This window comes from Pelobates fuscus, chromosome 9 (genome assembly GCF_036172605.1).
Source record: "Pelobates fuscus isolate aPelFus1 chromosome 9, aPelFus1.pri, whole genome shotgun sequence".
Lineage (NCBI taxonomy): Eukaryota > Metazoa > Chordata > Amphibia > Anura > Pelobatidae > Pelobates > Pelobates fuscus.
In genome coordinates this window covers 129,976,036-129,995,235 of record NC_086325.1, presented here as the reverse complement: position 1 = coordinate 129,995,235, position 19,200 = coordinate 129,976,036, and the positions used below count along the sequence as shown (strand labels likewise).

Here is a 19,200-nt window from a genome sequence, read left to right as displayed (position 1 = left end):
TTAAAACAACCAACCAGAGTGCTCTGAGCCTAATTGCAAAGCTTTATAAGCCTTCCCCTGCCCTGCGGAGCTCAGTCTGCATGGTGCCCTCCATGACTTTTTCAGCGTCAAGGGTTTTTTTCCACCAGATTTTTTAATTTTTTTTTTAAAAGTTGTGCCCTTATGCACAAAGTAGTGTCATTGAGAAGTTCTTATCTCCTGGTCTGTTAACTGTCTGCTAAAGACTGCAGCAGCCTCTTTTGTGTGATTAAAGTTTTTAATGAACCTTTTAATGACACAGCTTCAGAAGCCTGTGATGCACTTACCATAAATGTTTGCAATGTTTGCTGTTTGTTTTCAACTGCAAATTGCATTCTTCTTATTTTTTTTACATTCTTTATTTTTGTAGTGCATTGTAAATAACTAGGAGAGGGTAAAGACATGGAGTAGGTTGACAAGTATCAACAAGGGTATACAAGACATGTCAGAAATACTGCACCATTTTTTTTTTAATTCTTTATTTTTATTGTGCATGAAATCACAGAAAAAAATGACGATGCCACAACAGCATAGTACAAGCTCAATTACGCAGGTTTTTGACATAGGTGACATTGAGTTATAAGCACATTTTTATATTGGTATGAGGAGAAACAAGCTAGATTCATACAGCTGATTATAAGCCCCCAGAGTAACAAACATGGACTTCAGTGTACTTGACGTGGTGGGCATTGTGTATGTGACTGTGTGTTGGTGGTATGCCTAGTCTGGGTAATGCTATACCGCTCGCTGGTCTAAAGTTGGCTCGAGGGTGGCATGTTAAGTGTCCTGAAGGTTATACTGAGCCTGTTATAAGTGAGGTCCGACAGACGTGGGAATTGTTAATTAAAGCATATGTGTCTGAGTCTAGTTACTGTTAGCATTCATACGCTTTAAACAATGAGTGAGACCCCCCTGTGATCCCCTGTGCAGGCATAACAACATAAAACAACATAAAATAATGAAGAAAAATTAAGAGTCAACTGGTAAAATAATCGTGGATGTGCAATTGGGGAGCGGGTGACAGTGGGCACCTTGCCTTGCATTAAGTCTCAGTCTCTGTATTGTCAGCCGATGCCTTGTCCGGGCTGGGTGCTTCCTCTCAGTGTGTGTGGGCTCGAGAGAAGGTTCTCTGTATCGGCAGCTAAGTGGTCTCTTGTCATCTCGGGGTGCCGCTGGGAGCAAGGATTGGTCTGGTGTCGTGTGATTTTTCTCAGGTAGTGCTGGGTCCGCTCTGATCCCCGTGCCCAGTTTGGATCGGGAGTCCCTTCCCTGTGGCCATGGGTCCCGCTGAGTGAGATCTCCTGTTGGCTAGTTACTGGGATGTGCGGCTGGAGCAGGTTCCCTCCTGATGTGGTATGCACCCGAGGAGGCCTTGGCTTCTCCAGTCCCCTCCACTTTGTTGCTTTGCATGGGTGATGTGAGTGCTGAGCTCTCTGCCTCCCTCTTCTATCTCTGTTCATTGCCGGAGCTGTAGGTTGTTGGGAGGAGAGCGGAGGCTGTCTGGGTGAGTGGTCATCCGTTAGTTGTAGTGCCTCATGTTGCTGCTTGTGTGTAAGGGGGGAGTGATGCAGGGGGAGCCCCCGGGTGAGCCCCTGTGTAGGCTTTGTGCGACTCACCCGTTGAGAATTAAGGTGCTCAGGCTTGCGACAGGACTCCGTAAATTCTGGCCAATGCCCGCAGTTCCACAGGCCGCGTTGTTTGCAGTCCGCACTGTATACTGCTGCTGTGGACATGCAGCTTGTGAGGGTTCCGGTCTCAGCGCTATCCCGCGTGGCCTCCGCCATTTTGGGACCCTGCCGGAGCGTAGGTCTTAGCGGTCCCTCTGCTTCGCCTGGTACACCTATAGGCGATCGGGTCTCGAGGGTGTAGACCGGGATCACCCCCCCGGTCCAAAGTGGGGGGAACGGGGCCGGTATCCCCGCGGGTCCGACTCCAAGCCCCGAATAGTAAGCGGCAGGGCAGCGGCCGTCCACCCCGCTCGCCTCCGGAGTAGGCCTTGAGGAGGTCGGGTAGGCTTCCTCCTCCAGGGGACTGTAGCCTGTCGGGCCAGCCTCACCCTGGATCCCAGGGCTCTTTGTCCAGCGGGGGCCACCGTTGCCGGCAGGTTTTGTGCCAAAATTGTGGAAATAGAGCTGTTTCTAGTTTTAGGCTGCAGGAGCTGGTCTCGCATGCGACCAGCCAGCTCGGCGGTCCGGCCCCGCCCCCCTGCACCATTTTTTTTAATCACAGGAAAGACATTTGTAGTACATAGCAGATGAATAACACCCCCAGATGGCCCCATATGATATCATAGGAAGTCAGAGAGGGTATGTTTCAGTATCAATACACAGTGGTATGCTTCATGAGAGAAACAGAAAGACAGAAATAAAGTAAATACAACCTCAAATTAATACAAGCGCCCAACCTCTGATAAAAGTTTAGACAGAAAAGGGAGAGGAAGATAGGTCAGCCTATGCCCCTTAAGGGCAAATAATGTCCTGCACCAGAGACTGTTCCGTCAGGCATGATAGTCTATTCGTGAGTAGGTATTGCCGCACTGCCTGGGACATGGCTTCTGAAGTGGCATCAGCCAAGCTGTTCCGACATCCCACTGAGCCTATATACTCACTGTTTGATTACCGCCGTGCCTGGAGTGATTGTGCTCAGATGTCGACAAAATGGGTCTCCCATGTGCTTGTTGTTCCAGACAGGCCCGACCAGTAGCTGTTTGCTCATCTCTCTGAGGTGCTGGACTGTGAGGCGCATGGTCAGCTTTGAGATCTGGAGTCACAATTTGCATGCAAGCAGAAAGCTTTGCCCAGAAGACGTCAAATAGCTCATTCAGCCTGCCCTTGATATCCCACCACATGGGTCAGAGGAGTATGGGGCGCGCTCCATTTCAAAGGTAACGTTGTGAGTGCCAAACTCTTTAAGAGTGGCTGTGGATCCTCTGAGGTGTAGACTGCGATCACCCCTACCTGTCCAGAAGGGGGGAATTGAGCAGCAGTAGGATTCAGCTTCCGTCCAGTATTTGTTTGGTCGGGAGAGTGGCCACCTCTCTCGCTCTGCATCAGCACCAGGCCTTGCCGCATCCTACTTGGATTTTGAAATTAATCCATTTCAGTTTTTACAGAGATGGATTTGATGATCCTATAGCATCATAGTAGTTTGACTGTTTAAATAACCCTACAAATGCCTACAGTTCGCGAAAGCAGACACTCCAGGGTAGCTTATATGGCAAATATTGTGCATTAACTTTCCACCATTTTTATACTAGTATATGTCAAAGTTTGTGGTATAAAATGGTATTTTGTACATACATGTTGCATTTTTGCTGGGTATTTTGTACATTTCATATGTGCCACTGTGATAAAATACCCCAAATCATGCTAAATTATATCTGTTGAGTAAAACAATATGCCTAATGTATGACCTAGGCACTATCTTGTGAAGTCACAGGGCTGTATGAGAGACGTGATCATTTCCGGAATTTTTGTAGATAGTGTTGATGGGTCTGTGTTACATTTTGGAGCATTTTAGAAAGTTGCTAATCCAAACTATTCCCCAAAGAATTTTTGACTGACAGTCAATTTTACACTAATATCTTTCCTATATAAACTCCTACTAGCCAGGATGTATGTTCCTTATACCATTTTAGAAAGCATATATTGGTCAAACACGTAATGGTTATTTTATATTGTGTATTTTAGATCATTTATTGGTTTTTGGTTACTTTACTGTGCCAATTCTCTTTTTATTGTATTTTTATGCACTTTTACTATTTTTACTCTCCTGGCTTTTTACTGTTGTTCCTGTACTTAAAGAAATCCCAGGTGGGGATCATACCACCAACGCCTTATTAATAGAGCAGTGTTTCTGCTCTATGTATGTGAGTATTATTTTATTTACTTTTACTTACTTTTATCCACTTTTATCCAATTGAGAGCACTATTGTCGCCACTTTTTATTCCCTCTTGGAGCCTTGGATGACCAGATGGTGTTGATAGACGCACTCTCTTCATATATCCCATAAGCGGAGATTTTACCGCTGTACGCCCTTCACACCAAAGCTGGCCATAGCTCTTTTAAATGTGAGTTCTCTACCTCCGACTATTATTTTATTCTTTGGATTGGATTTTAGACGTATTGCACTACTGGCTACCCCTGTCTCTTTGTCTTCCATATAAACGAATACCCTGAGACATTAGGACGCACCCACCCCCACATCCCATCAAGCATTGCTGCTCTAGTGAGACTCTTTTGAACTATTGTACATCACTTTATTTTTCTGTTGGCGCAGCCTTACCCCATCTTTTTGTATTGTTACATCAATATTATAGCTTTTTATAATACTCAAATATAAAAAAATAAAATAAAGTAGAAGATATGCTCGCATTTTTGGATGTTATGGTTCCTTTTTGACAGCATGGAGTGCTATGAACCCCACTCTAAAGATTAGGTTATGTGGAGCAAAAAAATGAGTTTTGCACATTACATAAAGCTCTGGTGGTACACTCCCCATATAGGAGAACAATATCCAGGAAGATTTTTGCAAATTCCAACTTAGACAGGATGGTCCAGGGTAGTTAAAAAAATTAATAGCTTCATTAAGTGGAATGCAATAATGAAAAAGATAAAACAAATACATTCAAAGTTTAAATTAAAACACAACACATTTCAACACAGCATAGGGCTTTTTTAAGTGTTACAGAGACCTGGACATATAACATAATTTATAGCAATGCAATTACAAATGTTCATGGTAAAATGGTGTGATGACATCATCAGCATGTGACTAGATGATGTCATCAGCAGGGTACAGTTCAATTTTGTATACAAACAAATTTAAATTACATTATAACAGATATAGCTTATATTATGACTCTAAAATAGGAAGTATAGAGTAAAAAACTATTTATGTGTTGTAAATTAATTAAATAAAATCAAAATGTTGATATTCTGGAAGCGCAAGATGGACAATCACATGACTGGCTGAATATGGGGCTAACCGTAAACAATATACTACCTAAGTTATGGGGCAGTTTGTAGGAGTAATAATGCAGTGAGGGGAACCTTTATTATTTAAATCCCGAGCCCCCACCCATGCCGTGCGAGTGGGGGCTTTTAAACTGAAGGGGTTGACCTATTCCCCCCCCCCCCGGGCCCCTGCGAGGCAAGTGGGGGCCCTAAATCAGAAAAATGAGGGCAGGACCTGTTGTCCTCCCCCCCGGCCCCCACCCCTGAGTGGTGGGTGGGGGCCCTAAATCAGAAAAATTGTCCTCCCCCACGGCCCCCACCCCTGAGCGGCGGGTGGGGGCCCTAAATTAGAATAAGGGTGGGGACCTATTGTCCTCCCACCCGGCCCTCACCCCTGAGCGGTGGGTGGGGTCCCTAGCTTAGAATAAGGGGGGGGCAAGGGGGAGGACAATAGGTTCACCCCACCTTATTCTAGTTTAGGGCCCCCACCCACCGCTCAGGGGGGAGGACAATATAAAAAAAAATGTACCACCCACCAGATGATTAGAGGTCCCCATACTCTAGTCTCCCCACCCCCAACAAAATTACTGAAGCCCTACCTACCCCCCTTACCCTAATAATAGTGAGGGGGGACCAATAACTAGGTACCTGTAAAAAAATAAATACAACTTCCCATTTGATGTCTTCTTTTTTCTAAAATCTTCTTTTTTTTAAATCCAAATAAAAATCCATAATAATATATAATACAATATATAATACAATATATACATCTTTTTCAAGAATATGTAGGAAGCCATTATGAGTTACAGCTAGGTGAGGTGTGGCTAGTGTTGCATGAACAAAGTTATTTACATCCTAAATGGCTGTGCTAATGTTTGATTTATATTAGCAAATTCATCTGCACATTTGTTTTTATATTGTCATTATAAATCTCTCTTTGTTGAAGAAGGTACACTATAAATAAGATAACAAGATTTTGAACATAAATTAGCAAACGTATCATCCTTACTTTGGGATATCCTTTAGGATCTTGCACAACATCCCAGACATGGCCATCACTGCTAAAGCTTAGAGAAAAATGAGTGACATACATGGGAGTAAATGCTGAGCGTGCTCCTTGTGTCACTACACCTGTCACCTTCATAGGGTAACCAATATCCAGCTGAAGCCATTCACCAGACTTGTCTACCTGTAAAAAAAAAATACAATAAAAATTGTTTGTGTAATAGAAAAACCAACATCTGCAGGAATTCTAACAAGACCCAAATGACACTAGCTAGAGACAGGTAAATCTGAGCCATTTTAGAAATGGTCAAAAGAACATTTTCCTGCCTTTTTTTCTAATCGATGCCCTCTCTTTAGAGGGGAATTGTCACTTCTCTGGAATTCACATAATTAAATAAAGCATTGAATATCATCTAAAAAAAATCATGATATGCTCCATTTTTCTTAAAATGTATATTGCAGATTTAGCAAATGATATTACAGTCTAGTTTAGTTATGGCAAAACCGGGCAAATTGTGATTTTTTTGTTGGTCACTTTAACACTTTGAATTCCCATTCTATATGAAAACTAGTTTGAGACACTTAAATGCACTATTTTTGTGAAATATCACTTTTAATGAATTTTTAAGAAGTTTGTTTGCCCACCCATTTGCCAGTATTTATTGATTGAATCGGTTTTACCAGGATTGTACGTGGTTGCTGCAGTTATTGAATGGTGACACAGTATTACAGAGAAAGATTATTTTTATAAGTTTGCATATCATTGCATGCATGTACATAATTTACGCCACCTTATTTATTAGATCCTATTTTTTTTTTCTTCTGGTTTTGAACGTATAAGAGGCTGCAGACATGATGTCTATTTTTGAATATAGGAAAAAATCTAGATCAAGATAGCATAGAACATATTTTTAGAAATCTGGAGAGACTATTGATAAAAGAAACAAAATACAAATGGGAGCTAGCCACAATGGAAAGATATATAGCAGAGAAATGTTTTAGAACAAGATCACACATTACCTTCAATGCAAGTAGATATTTTAATGTATCAAGTGAACTCTTAATAAAAATTATTTCCGGTTTGACTCCTCCTGTTTTTTTTTTACAACAAAGAGGTATGCACGTATTTAAATTTTTACATTTTTATTAGGTATTTAATATTATAATAAAATAAAAATGACAATAATTAAATGAACAATAATAAACAATTGGGAAGGGGAAACTTGGAGGAAGTATCCATCTGAATTTGCAATATTTTTGTGCAATATTGATGTCTATATTTATTGATGATAATAAAACAATTATAATATATATATGTAAAACGAACAAAACAAGTTTGTACAACTAATAACTTACAGTTTGAATATCTTGAATTATCTTGAATTATAAACAATAAGATTTTTTTTTATTTTTTTTTATGGCCCATTGGGAAAACACTTTTATATATGGACAACATAGCTGGAGTGCACATGTACAAGCTTACCGCTGGTATATAGATTATATATATATATTTTTATGTCTGAGGGATTGGAGGATAGTTTTAAGGGATTTTTTAATTAAATAAGAATACATGGGACATACATTTAACCAGTAATATTAGCACTGTATCTGTACATTTTTTAGATTTAAAGATTTATGCGGAAAATGGCTGCCTAAAAATGATTACCTTTTTTAAAAAAGTAGACGTGAATGGGTATGTTTTATATAACAGTGGCCACTACTCTTCTTGGCTTAACAATATACCTAAGAGTCAATTGTTGAGATTGAAATGGAACTGTACAGGGGAATTATCTTTCAAGAGCAAGCACAACGTTTACTAAATAAGTTTAGAGAGAAACAATACATAGTTACATAGCTGAATAGAGTTCAGCCTTCCTCACATATGTTTTTGCTGTTGATCCAAAAGAAGGCAAAAAACCCAGTCTGAAGCGCTTCCAATTTTGCAACAAATTAGGAAAAAATTCCTTCTTAACCCCAAAATAGCAGTCAGATATCTCCTTGGATCAAGCAGCTATTTCCCCACTAATTAGAAATTATTTCCCCGTATGTTTTTGCAAGTATTTATCCAATTGCTGTTTAAACATCTGCATGGACTCTGATAAAACCACCTCTTCAGGCAGAGAATCATTTTGCTCTTACTGTAAAAAAAAACTTTTCTTTGCCTTAAATTAAATCTCCTTTCTTCCATCCTAAATGCGTGACCTCGTGTCCTATGTATAGCCCTGTTTATGAATAGATGTCCAAATAATGGTTTATACTGGCCCTGAATATATTTGTATAATGTTATCATAACCCCTCTGAGGCGCCGTTTTTCCAAACTAAAGAGATTTACATTTTTTAACCTTTCTTCATAACTAAAATGTTCCATTCCTTTTATTAATTTTGTAGCTCATCTCTGCACTTTTTCTAGTGCCATGATATCCTTTCTTAGAACAGGTGCACAGCATATTCAAGGTGTGGTGTTACCAGCGATTTATAAAGAGGCAAAATTAAATTTTCATCCCAAGAATTTATGCCCCTATTAATACATGATAAAGCCTTACTGGCCTTAGCAACTGCAGATTGACATTGCACATTGCTGCCTAATTTGTTGTCTAGAACAATTCCCAAATCCTTCTCATGTGTGGTTATCCCTAATTCACTACCATTTATGGTGTAAGTTGCTTGTGCATTCTTGACCCCAAAGTGCATAACTTTGCATTTCACTACATTAAGATTCATCTGCCATTTTAGTGCCTAGTCCCCCAATCTGTCTACCGTATATACTCGAGTATAAGCCAACCCGAATATAAGCCAAGGCCCCTAATTTACCCCCAAAAACTGGGAAAACGTATTGACTCGAGTATAAGACTAGGGTGGGAAATGCAGCAGGTACTGGTGAATTTCTAAATAAAATTAGATCCTAAAAAAATTATATTAATTAAATATTTATTTACAGTGTGTGTATATAATGAATGCAGTGTGTGTATATGAGTGCAGTGTGTGTGTATGAATGCAGTGTGTGTATGAGTGCTGTGTGTGTGTATGAGTGCAGTGTGTGTGTATGAGTGAAGTGTGTGTGTATGAGTGCAGTGTGTGTGTATGAATGCAGTGTGTGTGTATGAGTGCAGTGTGTGTGTATGAATGCAGTGTGTGTATGAGTGCAGTGTGTGTGTATGAATGCAGTGTGTGTGTATGAATGCAGTGTGTGTGTATGAGTGCACTGTGTGCGTATAAGTGCAGTGTGTGTGTGTATGAGTGCAGTGTGTGTGTGTATGAATGCAGTGTGTGCACGAGTGCAGTGTGTGTATGAGTGCAGTGTGTGTATGAGTGCAGAGTGTGTATGAGTGCAGTGTGTGTGTATGAGTGCAGTGTGTGTGTGTGTGTGTGTGTTGCAGAGCCTTGGTGGGGGTGGGCATTTTTATTATTATTTTTTTATTATTATTTTAATAATTTTTTTGTTAAATTATTTTTTCATTATTATTTTTTTTATTATTATTAATATTTTTATAATTTTTTTCGTCCCCCCTCCCTGCTTGATACATGGCAGGGAGGGGGGCTCCCACTCCCTGGTGGTCCAGTGGATGGGCTGTAGGAGGGGGGCTGGCAGGAAGGGGGGCTGGCAGGAAGCACTTACCTCTCCTGCAGCTTACCTCTCCTGCAGCACTATGACCCCGCGGCTCTCGCAAGACTTACACTGGGAGCTGACAGAGGTGCTGTCCGAACCGGCGCGGAGGAGAAGGGAGCTGACAGGAGCTGCAGGAGAGGTAAGTAAACTCTCTGCAGCTATAGTGCGGTGTAAGTGACAGAGAACTTATACCAGCAAGTGGAGCGCTTTAACATGTATAGCTTACCAAATGGTTTCTCATTCAATCATAGAGTATACGGTACATGTTGAGAAAAATATAAAAGATACAATATAGTGCAGACGGTTTTGAAATAATAGTAAAATTGTAATAACAATTGTAGTGGTGGTTTCTAAATGAATGGAACACTCACATTTGAAGGAGCCTGTATATAAGAACACTGGCTCCGTATTTCGGCCTGTGTACTTGTTTTGGGGTAGCACCGCCCGTCTCCTTCGATATAGGGTGTTTCTCAAAGACAAAAATAGAAAAAGCAGACCAATGTGTAGGAGGTGTTTAAAAAACACAATTATTTAGAGATAAATGGTGTGCTCACCTGGTCCTGAGCCTGTGGGTCCCGGCTCTAGGTATATATGTATTGTGCCAATTTAAATGGGGATGGCACTACCCCTGAGAAGATGTTCTTGAGGTTTCCAAAAAAAGAAAGACTTAAAAGGATCTTAAATAAAAGATGATAACTTTATTATATTGTAAAATAGATAAAAACAATAGTAATGAAAAAAGTCCTTGATACAAAGTCCTTTTTTTTTTTTTTTTTTTTTTTAAAGCCAATACACGTTTCACTCCTTGGTGTGGAGCTTCCTCAGTCAGCTATGGTGTTTGGTCCTCTAGATCTTCCTTTCAAATGATTCTAGGGGTCCTGACTGCAGTCCACATTGTCCAATCATATGTTTGGTTACATGTCCCTTATAAAGTGTAGTATGTGTGTATCTCTTTAATTGGGTGTAGTAGTAAGCGCCCTTTTCCTCTTTATATCTCATTGGTGGACTGTGGTTGTTGGCGGAAATGATCCGCTCGTGGCCGGGCGGTTGGCGGAAGTGGCGTCACGGACCCACGTGATCGCCATTCCACCACCGCCCGGAAGTTCACCTTCCCCTCCGTCCCGACGCACGTATCCCTGCGTGCAGACAGGAGGGGAGGGGACAACGTGCGCTCATCCCGGCACGCTCTGCCTTTGAGGCGTGCCGGAACGGTCCCGAACTCTTCCCCCCAATCTGCAACGAGCAGCACACAACTTATGGCAGAAGAGAGGGAAAGTGAACTAAGCAGGGGAGGGGGGGGGGGGGGGGAGGGAAGAGAGCCCTCCGGCCAGCTTCACATGGAAATAACTCCATGTGAATAAATAGCAATGTAACACAATATAAAATATGAAAAAAGTACAGAAATTCATCAATGGAAAAAAACACTAATGTGAGAATTAATATGATATTAAAGTGCTTATGAGTAATAAATATTTAATATTAAAGTGCTTTTAAATAATGGATATTTTATATTTTCAAGTGATACTGATTTTTGAATGATATTCATAGAAAAAATCATAAATAAAAAATTACACATAATTTGACTCTGAATTATGGGAGAGAAATATAAGTATATTGATTTGAATGAAATGAAATGGCAGAGTTCGAAGTCTATATTCAAGCCTTGGGGTTTTAAAGTCCCAAGGTTGAATATCCACTTCATCTCGCTCTGTCCTAATAATTTTAAAAAATCCCCTCCTCGCCAGTTGCCTTTTATCCTCTGTATCCCCATAAATTTGAGAAGTGTGGGGTCACTGTTATGTGTCGTAGAGAAATGATGGGATACGTTGTGTCCCTCAAATTTTTTCTTGATGTTCCTAGTATGTTCTTCTATCCTGATATGTAGTTTACGTTTAGTGCGGCCCACATACTTAAGACCGCATGGGCATTCTAGCAAATATATTATATTGTTGGAGTTGCAGGTTATAAGGTCTTTAACTTGGAATTCTTCTTTATTATTAAAATTCTTGAATTTAGTGATATGTCTTTTTTTGTTGTTTGTATTTCTAAATGCTAGGCATGTGCCGCATCCGTAGAAGCCATTTTCTTTATCCAAAAAGGTGATAGGTTTTGTTTTTTTAAAATGTTTTTTTACCAGGAGTCTGTTTAAATTGGCTGCTCCCCTAAATACTACTTTAGGTTTAGGTGGTAGAATTTGTGTTAGGGTATCATCCTGTAATAGGATAGGCCAGTGTCTGTTTAGAATTTTTTTAAGTGTTTTATTGTTATGGCTGTAGTTGCATATTATAGGTAAATTAATTTGTTCCGTATTTTCTTTTTTTTTTTTTTTTTTTTAATAAAGTGCTCTGTGGAATTTTGGAGATCTGTGCCAATGTATGTTTTAGTTTATTTTCTTCATAACCCTTCTCTATTAGGTCTGAAATTAATTTATTCGCTTGTTCTTTTAAAATAGTCTCGTCTGTGCAATTTTTTCTAATGCGTATGAATTGTGACTTAGGGATGCCTTGAAGCCAAGGAGAAAAATGGCAACTAGAGGTGTGGATAAAGCTGTTAACATCCACATCTTTAAAATGGGTTTTAGTCTTGATTTGGTCGTTGTCTATAAAAATATCTAAATCTAAAAATTTCACTTTTTTGACTAAAATTGGTTGATAAAACAATACCCCACTCGTTGTTGAGTTGATTTAAAAAGGTGTGTAGAGTGGTTTCAGTTCCCTTACAAATAAAAAACAGGTCATCGATGTAACGGCGATAGGTCACCAAGCCCTCCACCCAGCCATTGTTCCGCCGTAGATGTTGGCGTTCCCAATCTGCCATAAACAGATTAGCATAGCTGGGTGCGAACCTGGTGCCCATCGCCGTGCCCCGTGCCTGTAAATAAAAAGTGTCGTTGTACCAAAAGTAATTGCTAGTTAAAATGAGTGATATTGCTTCCATAATAAAATCAATCTGATCTGGTTCAAAATGGTAAGATTGTTCTAAAAATAATTTAGCTGCTGTACATCCCTTTTGGTGTGAAATGATGGTATAAAGTGAGCTAACATCTGCAGTCACTAGGAAGTAATCCTGTTCCCATTTGAGGGTTTGTAAGTGTCTCAGGATACTTCCTGTATCTTTTAAGTAGCTTGGGATGTTACGTACTATGGGTTGGAGGCACTTGTCAGCATACTCTGAAAGTCTGCATGATACTGAATTGATGCCCGAGACTATCGGTCTGCCAGGTGGTTGTTCTAGATTTTTGTGTACCTTAGGAAGGTAATAGAACACAGGGATTTTTGGATGGGTTATGTTCAGATACTTGAATTCCTTTTGATTCAGGATCTCCTTCTGTAGACCACTCTCAATAAGTTCTGAAAATTTATTTTTAAATTCACTTGTCGGGTCACCCTTTAATTTTGTGTACGTGATGTGATCTGTCAGTAGTCTTGTGCACTCCTTATGGTAGTCGTTAATGTCTAGGATGACTATTCCCCCTCCCTTATCTGCCGGTTTGATAACAATATTGTTGTCTTTCTGTAATTCTTTTAAAACTTTATATTCGTCTTGTTTGAGGTTTTGTTGGTATTGATTTGCTTTTTTTAGTTTATTGATGTCTGCCATCACCATTTTCTCAAAGGTTGCCATTTCTCCTGAAATTAAATGTTTGGGGAAAAAGTGGATTTATCTTTTAGTGTTGTGTGTGTGTATTTAGTCGTGATTAAATTTTCTGGTGTAGGGTGTTTGTGAAAAAAGTTTTAAGGCATAGTGTACGTTTGAATCTATTTAAGTCCACGTAAGTGTCAAATTTATTTAAATTTCTCGTGGGTGCAAATTTCAAACCTTTTTGTAGTAATTGATGTGTGCTTGATCGCGTTGTGTGGAGGTAAGATTGAAAATTCCTGCTTCTCTTTCAATTTCTTTTTGTGTTTTCAAAGGTGACGTTTGTCTCTTTTTCCTTCTCTGTGTGACCACTCCTCCTCTAGTTCCCCTTCTTCCATACTCCTTTGTCTTTTGTTTGGTGATTTTTGGTGTATGAGGAATTTGTGTTTGTTCTTGTTCCTCAAACTCCAAAAATCCTCTTCTTCTGAAGTTTTGGTTAGGGGGTCAAATCGGTTGTAAGTATGGATGTCTGATGTTCTTCTGGGATTGTATTTGAACTTACTTTGAGCTGTAAGAAATTCATCCGATTTGGCTCTCTTTTCCGTTTGAATAGGGGTTCTCATATTCGATATATCAGTTCTGAAATGGGATTTTTTGAGAGGCTTATGCTCCATCTCCTCATTAGTTCTACGTCTATAGTGGGTTCTAGATGGACTTACCCTCTGATTATGATGTATGTGTGTAGTGTATGAGAAATGGGGGTTGTGTTTCTGTTGTTCATACATATTACGGTTTGATTTGTTATTTCTGCCAAATGTTCTTACTTCATTATGTTTATAATCATGTTTATCTCGTATGTATTTTTTCTTTTTTCCATATACTTATATTTCTCTCCCATAATTCAGAGTCAAATTATGTGTAATTTTTTATTTATGAATTTTTTCTATGAATATCATTCAAAAATCAGTATCACTTGAAAATATAAAATATCCATTATTTAAAAGCACTTTAATATTAAATATTTATTACTCATAAGCACTTTAATATCACATTAATTCTCACACTATGGGTATCACATTAGTGTTTTTTTCCATTGATGAATTTCTGTACTTTTTTCATATTTTATATTGTGTTACATTGCTATTTATTCACATGGAGTTATTTCCATGTGAGGCTGGCCGGAGGGCTCTCTTCCCTCCCCCCCCCCTCCCCCCCCCCCGCTTAGTTCACTTTCCCTCTCTTCTGCCGTACGTTGTGTGCTGCTCGTTGCAGATTGGGGGGAGGAGTTCGGGACTATTCCGGCACACCTCAAAGGCGGAGCGTGCCGGGATGAGCGCACGCTGTCCCCTCCCCTCCTGTCTGCACGCAGGGATACGTGCGTCGGGACGGAGGGGAAGGTGAACTTCCGGGCGGTGGTGGAATGGCGATCACGTGGGTCCGTGACGCCACTTCCGCCAACCGCCCGGCCACGAGCGGATCATTTCCGCCAACCACCACAGTCCACCAATGAGATATAAAGAGGAAAAAGGCGCCTACTACTACACCCAATTAAAGAGATACACACATACTACACTTTATAAGGGACATGTAACCAAACATATGATTGGACAATATGGACTGCAGTCACCAAAGGGGAGGACCCCTAAAATATTTTAAAAGGAAGATCTAGAGGACCAAACACTATAGCTGACTGAGGAAGCTCCACACCAAGGAGTGAAACGCGTATTGGATTTTTTTTTTTTTAAAAAGGACTTTGTATCAAGGACTTTTTTCATTACTATTGTTTTTATTTATTTTACAATATAATAAATTTATCATCTTTTATTTAAGATCCTTTTAAGTCCTTCTTTTTTTGGAAACCTCAAGAACATCTTCCCAGGGGTAGTGCCATCCCCATTTAAATTGGCACAATACATATATACCTAGAGCTGGGACCCACAGGCTCAGGACCAGGTGAGCACACCATTTATCTCTAAATAATTGTGTTTTTTAAACACCTCCCACCCATTGGTCTGCTTTTTTTTTTTTTTGTCTTTGAGAAACACCCTATATCGAAGGAGACGGGTGGTGCTACCCCAAAACAAGCACACAGGCCGAAATACGGAGCCAGTGTTCTTATATACAGGCTCCTTCAAATGTGAGTCTTCCATTCATTTAGAAACCACCACTACAGTTTTTATTACAATTTTACTATTATATTAAAACCGTCTGCACTATATTGTATCTTTTATATTTTTCTCAACATGTACCGTATACTCTATGATTGAATGAGAAACCATTTGGTAAGCTATACATGTTAAAGCGCTCCACTTGCTGGTATAAGTTCTCTGTCACTTACACCACACTATAACTCCAATTTTGTCTTGTGGAATAGAGGATACTTCCACATAAGTGTATTGAACTCCTTGCAAACCACTGTATCTGTTTAAAAATACTCGGTTGTACACATTCCTCTGTAAAAGGAGGTATTCTTTGATAGGTATTCATAAACTCTCTGCAGCCCCCACAGCCCCCTGTCTGTATTATGGCAATGCAAATTGCCATAATACAGACATTGACTCGAGTATAAGTCGAGTTGGGGTTTTTCAGCACAAAAAATGTGCTGAAAAACTCGACTTACACTCGAGTATATACAGTAAATCCCTTTGCAGCAAAGCAATATCCTGCTCACATTTTATTACTTTACAAAGTTTTGTGTTATGGCTTTCAATGCCTATTTCAAGATCATTTATAAATATGTTAAATAGAAGCTGTCCCAAAACAGAAACCTGAGCGACACCACTTACAACTTTTGTCCAGCCTGAAAATTTACCATTAATAACAACTCATTGTACTCTATCCTTAAGCCAATGTTCTACCCAAAAACAAGAATATTTATCTAGACCAATTTCTTTTAGTTTGAAGACTAACCTATTGTGAGGAACCGTATCAAATGCCTTGGTAGATCACATCCACTGCAACATCCTGATCTATACTTCTACTTACTTCTTCATAGAATGCAATTAGGTTAGTTTGACATGACCTATGTTTCATAAAACCATGCTGATTATAGCTAATAACAAAGTTCTTCCCAATGAATTCCTGAATATTATCCCTTAATAGCCCTTCAAATATTTTCCCAGTCACAGAAGTTAAGCTCACAGGTCTATAATTTCCAGGCAAGGATTTTGAACCCTTTTTAAATATAGGAATACAATACCTGAAACAAAATCTTGAAAGATTAAATACAGAGGTTCACTTAATTCCCCACTTAGCTTCTTAAGTACTCGTGGGTGAATACCATCAGGCCCTGGAACATTACATTAATTTTCTTTAACTGCTGTAGCACCTTGTCTCGAGTCGTCCAATCACAAGTTATCTGCAAGTTTTTTGTAGCAATCATTTGTATATTTCTTGCCATAGGATCCTCATTAATATATACTGAAGAAAAATAGTTATTTACAATTTCTGCCTTTTCCTGGTCTTCAGTAATGAACAGACCCATCTCTATTTCCAGTATACCTACACTTTTATTTTTAGTTTTTTTTTAATTATATATTTGAAAACATTTTTGGGGTTGGTTTTGAATTATTTGGCTATCAATTTCTCATTTTCCAGTTTAGCCACTTTAATTGCCTTTTTGAAAGTATTATTGGCTTCCTTATATCTTATATAGGATGCCTCTGATTTGTCCGATTTAAATGCTCAAAATGCAATTTTCTTATTTCTAATCTCTTGTTTTACTTCTCTACTAAGCCACATTGGTTTCAATTTGTTTCTTTTATATTTATTACCCAATGGTACAAACTGAGAAATGTATCTTTATAATATATATTTGAAGAGCTTCCATTTATGCTCAGTGTTTTCTCACTAAGGAGTTTATGCCAGTTGATAAGTTGTAGAGCTGCCCTAATCTTATTAAAATGGGCTTTTTTAAAATTATACATTTTGATATACCCCACGTGCTTTTGCTTTTTTGTTTATTTAAAAAATTACCATATTGTGATCACCATTTCCCAAATGCTCCCCTACTTTAATGTTGGTCAAAAGTTCAACATTGTTTGTTATAACGAGATCCAGACAAGCATCCTTTCTAGTTAGTTCTTGTACCGGTTGTGACATGAAGGTGTCATTTAACACATTCAAAAATCTGATTCCCCTTGCTGAAGTACTAGTCACTCTATCCCAATTTATGTCCGGGTAATTCAAATCTCCAATAATTAACGTGTCACCCTGTGTGGCAAAACTAGCCACTTCATTATACAAAAGACTGGGTCCATTCGTTTATTTCCATCTAAAAAGGCTATGGGCATTCGTATGCCGATTTCACGAACAGAATTGAGATATACTGTTCGTGAAAACGAATAAACTGCCGAATGGGAGACCACACAAGGCAGTTGTGTGTCTCCAATTAACAAATGGCAACATCGAGGAAACCACAGAACTCTAATGGTTAATGGGTGGTCGCCGTTCATATGAACGAACACGTGGCAGCGGCCATCTTTGCTCACGAACGCCCAGCGGTGTTTGGTCGTTGGGTGCATGCAACTAAAATCGGCTACTTGACCTCGCGAACACCGCTGGACTTCCATGCCGTTCGTGCAGATAGATCCATTCGTCTAAACAGAGCGGCGGTCGGCGGATTGAAACTCACGAACTCCCTATACCCAAATAACCAATGTATCCTTGTGTAATTTCGTTAGTTAATCCATAGGAACTCCCGAAAGGAGACCGGTCAAAACGTACAATTGCCTGGAACTATTTTGGGGCTAGTGCCTCGTGGCTGACCACTCCATAATTCATTCGAATGGCTTTTCTATTCTAACGGATCTGAGCGGTATTTTGCCAGATTGTGCACTCAGATCCCAGCTATTCAATGAAGGGTCTTTCAGGGAGTTCAGATGCATATTTTACAAGTTATGTATTTTTGATCTGTATTGTATGATTTTCTGTACAGAGAGATAATGTAATTAAAGGTGTACACTTACGCAATTATTTCTCCAGTACAGAAAAGCATAATGGGAAATATTATTGTACACAAAGTTTTCCACACAGTCCACCAGGGGAAAACCCCTGGAATGCAATTATGGAAACCCCTTGCATGGGGATTTGTATAAAACCAGCTGTGTTGCAATAAAAGCTCAGTTGACTCCCAAACTGTGTGTCGTCCAGTTCTTGGGAAAAAGGGATTGTACTTATTACGCTACTTGGATTTACAGGCTGACTATGACTATCAGCGGAGATATCGTGGATTATAACTCTACTCCGCTACACCCCGATTTGCAGGTTGCCCAATTTGCTCAACAGCTGTTCTTCCTCATTAATATTTACATTAGGTGGTTAATAATATATCCCAACCAATAACTGATTTCCCTTCGTTTGCCCCAAGCAGATATTTACCCATAAAGCTTCCACATTTTCCTCGTCACACTCCACATGCCTAAGATTTTACTTTAACTCATGGTTGACATACAAACATACCCTTAAGTGATCTTAGAGAGAGCATTGACTGATGTGAAAAATGTCACTCGGACTGAACTGTTAACTAAAGAGGGTAAGAGGATGACAAAACAGGTGTCTTTTAATAATGTAATGTTTTTGATTATAATAATCACTATAACCTAATAAAAATAATGGTTGTTTTGGCCAATGTGACAGATTCTCCCATACCTGGATTATCATCCTCTTTATTTTTACTTATTTGTTAGACTGGTTGGTTCGGTATATGGGATTCACCAAACACCTGGGACCTATGAAGTTCGAATAACGAATAAATTACCGAACGACCACACCACCCAGAAAAGTCGTGTGTTGCTCATTGACCCTTGTTCTCACCTCAGCAACCGCAATTACCACAATGTTCTATGCGGTTGGCTGGGTGGTCGTTGTTTGTATGTACGAACACATGGCGGCGGACATCTTTAGCCGTGAACACAGACAGTGGTGTTTGGTTGTTGAGTGCATGGAACTATAATCGGACACTCAATGGTGCGAACACCGCTGGGACTTCCATCTCTCCGTATGTTCATATGAGAAGAGCGGCGTTCGGTGGGAAC

At 39.6% G+C, this 19,200-nt stretch overlaps 1 protein-coding gene across 1 annotated transcript in view; it reads right to left on the bottom strand.

The window, feature by feature from the left end:
* Nucleotides 1-19,200, bottom strand: part of F8 (coagulation factor VIII) — a 595,138-nt gene that overhangs the window by 17,860 nt on the left and 558,078 nt on the right. The window contains exon 25 of the mRNA XM_063432427.1: nucleotides 5,984-6,163. Within this exon, the coding sequence (XP_063288497.1) occupies nucleotides 5,984-6,163 (180 nt within the window). The remainder of the gene's footprint in view (nucleotides 1-5,983; nucleotides 6,164-19,200) is intronic.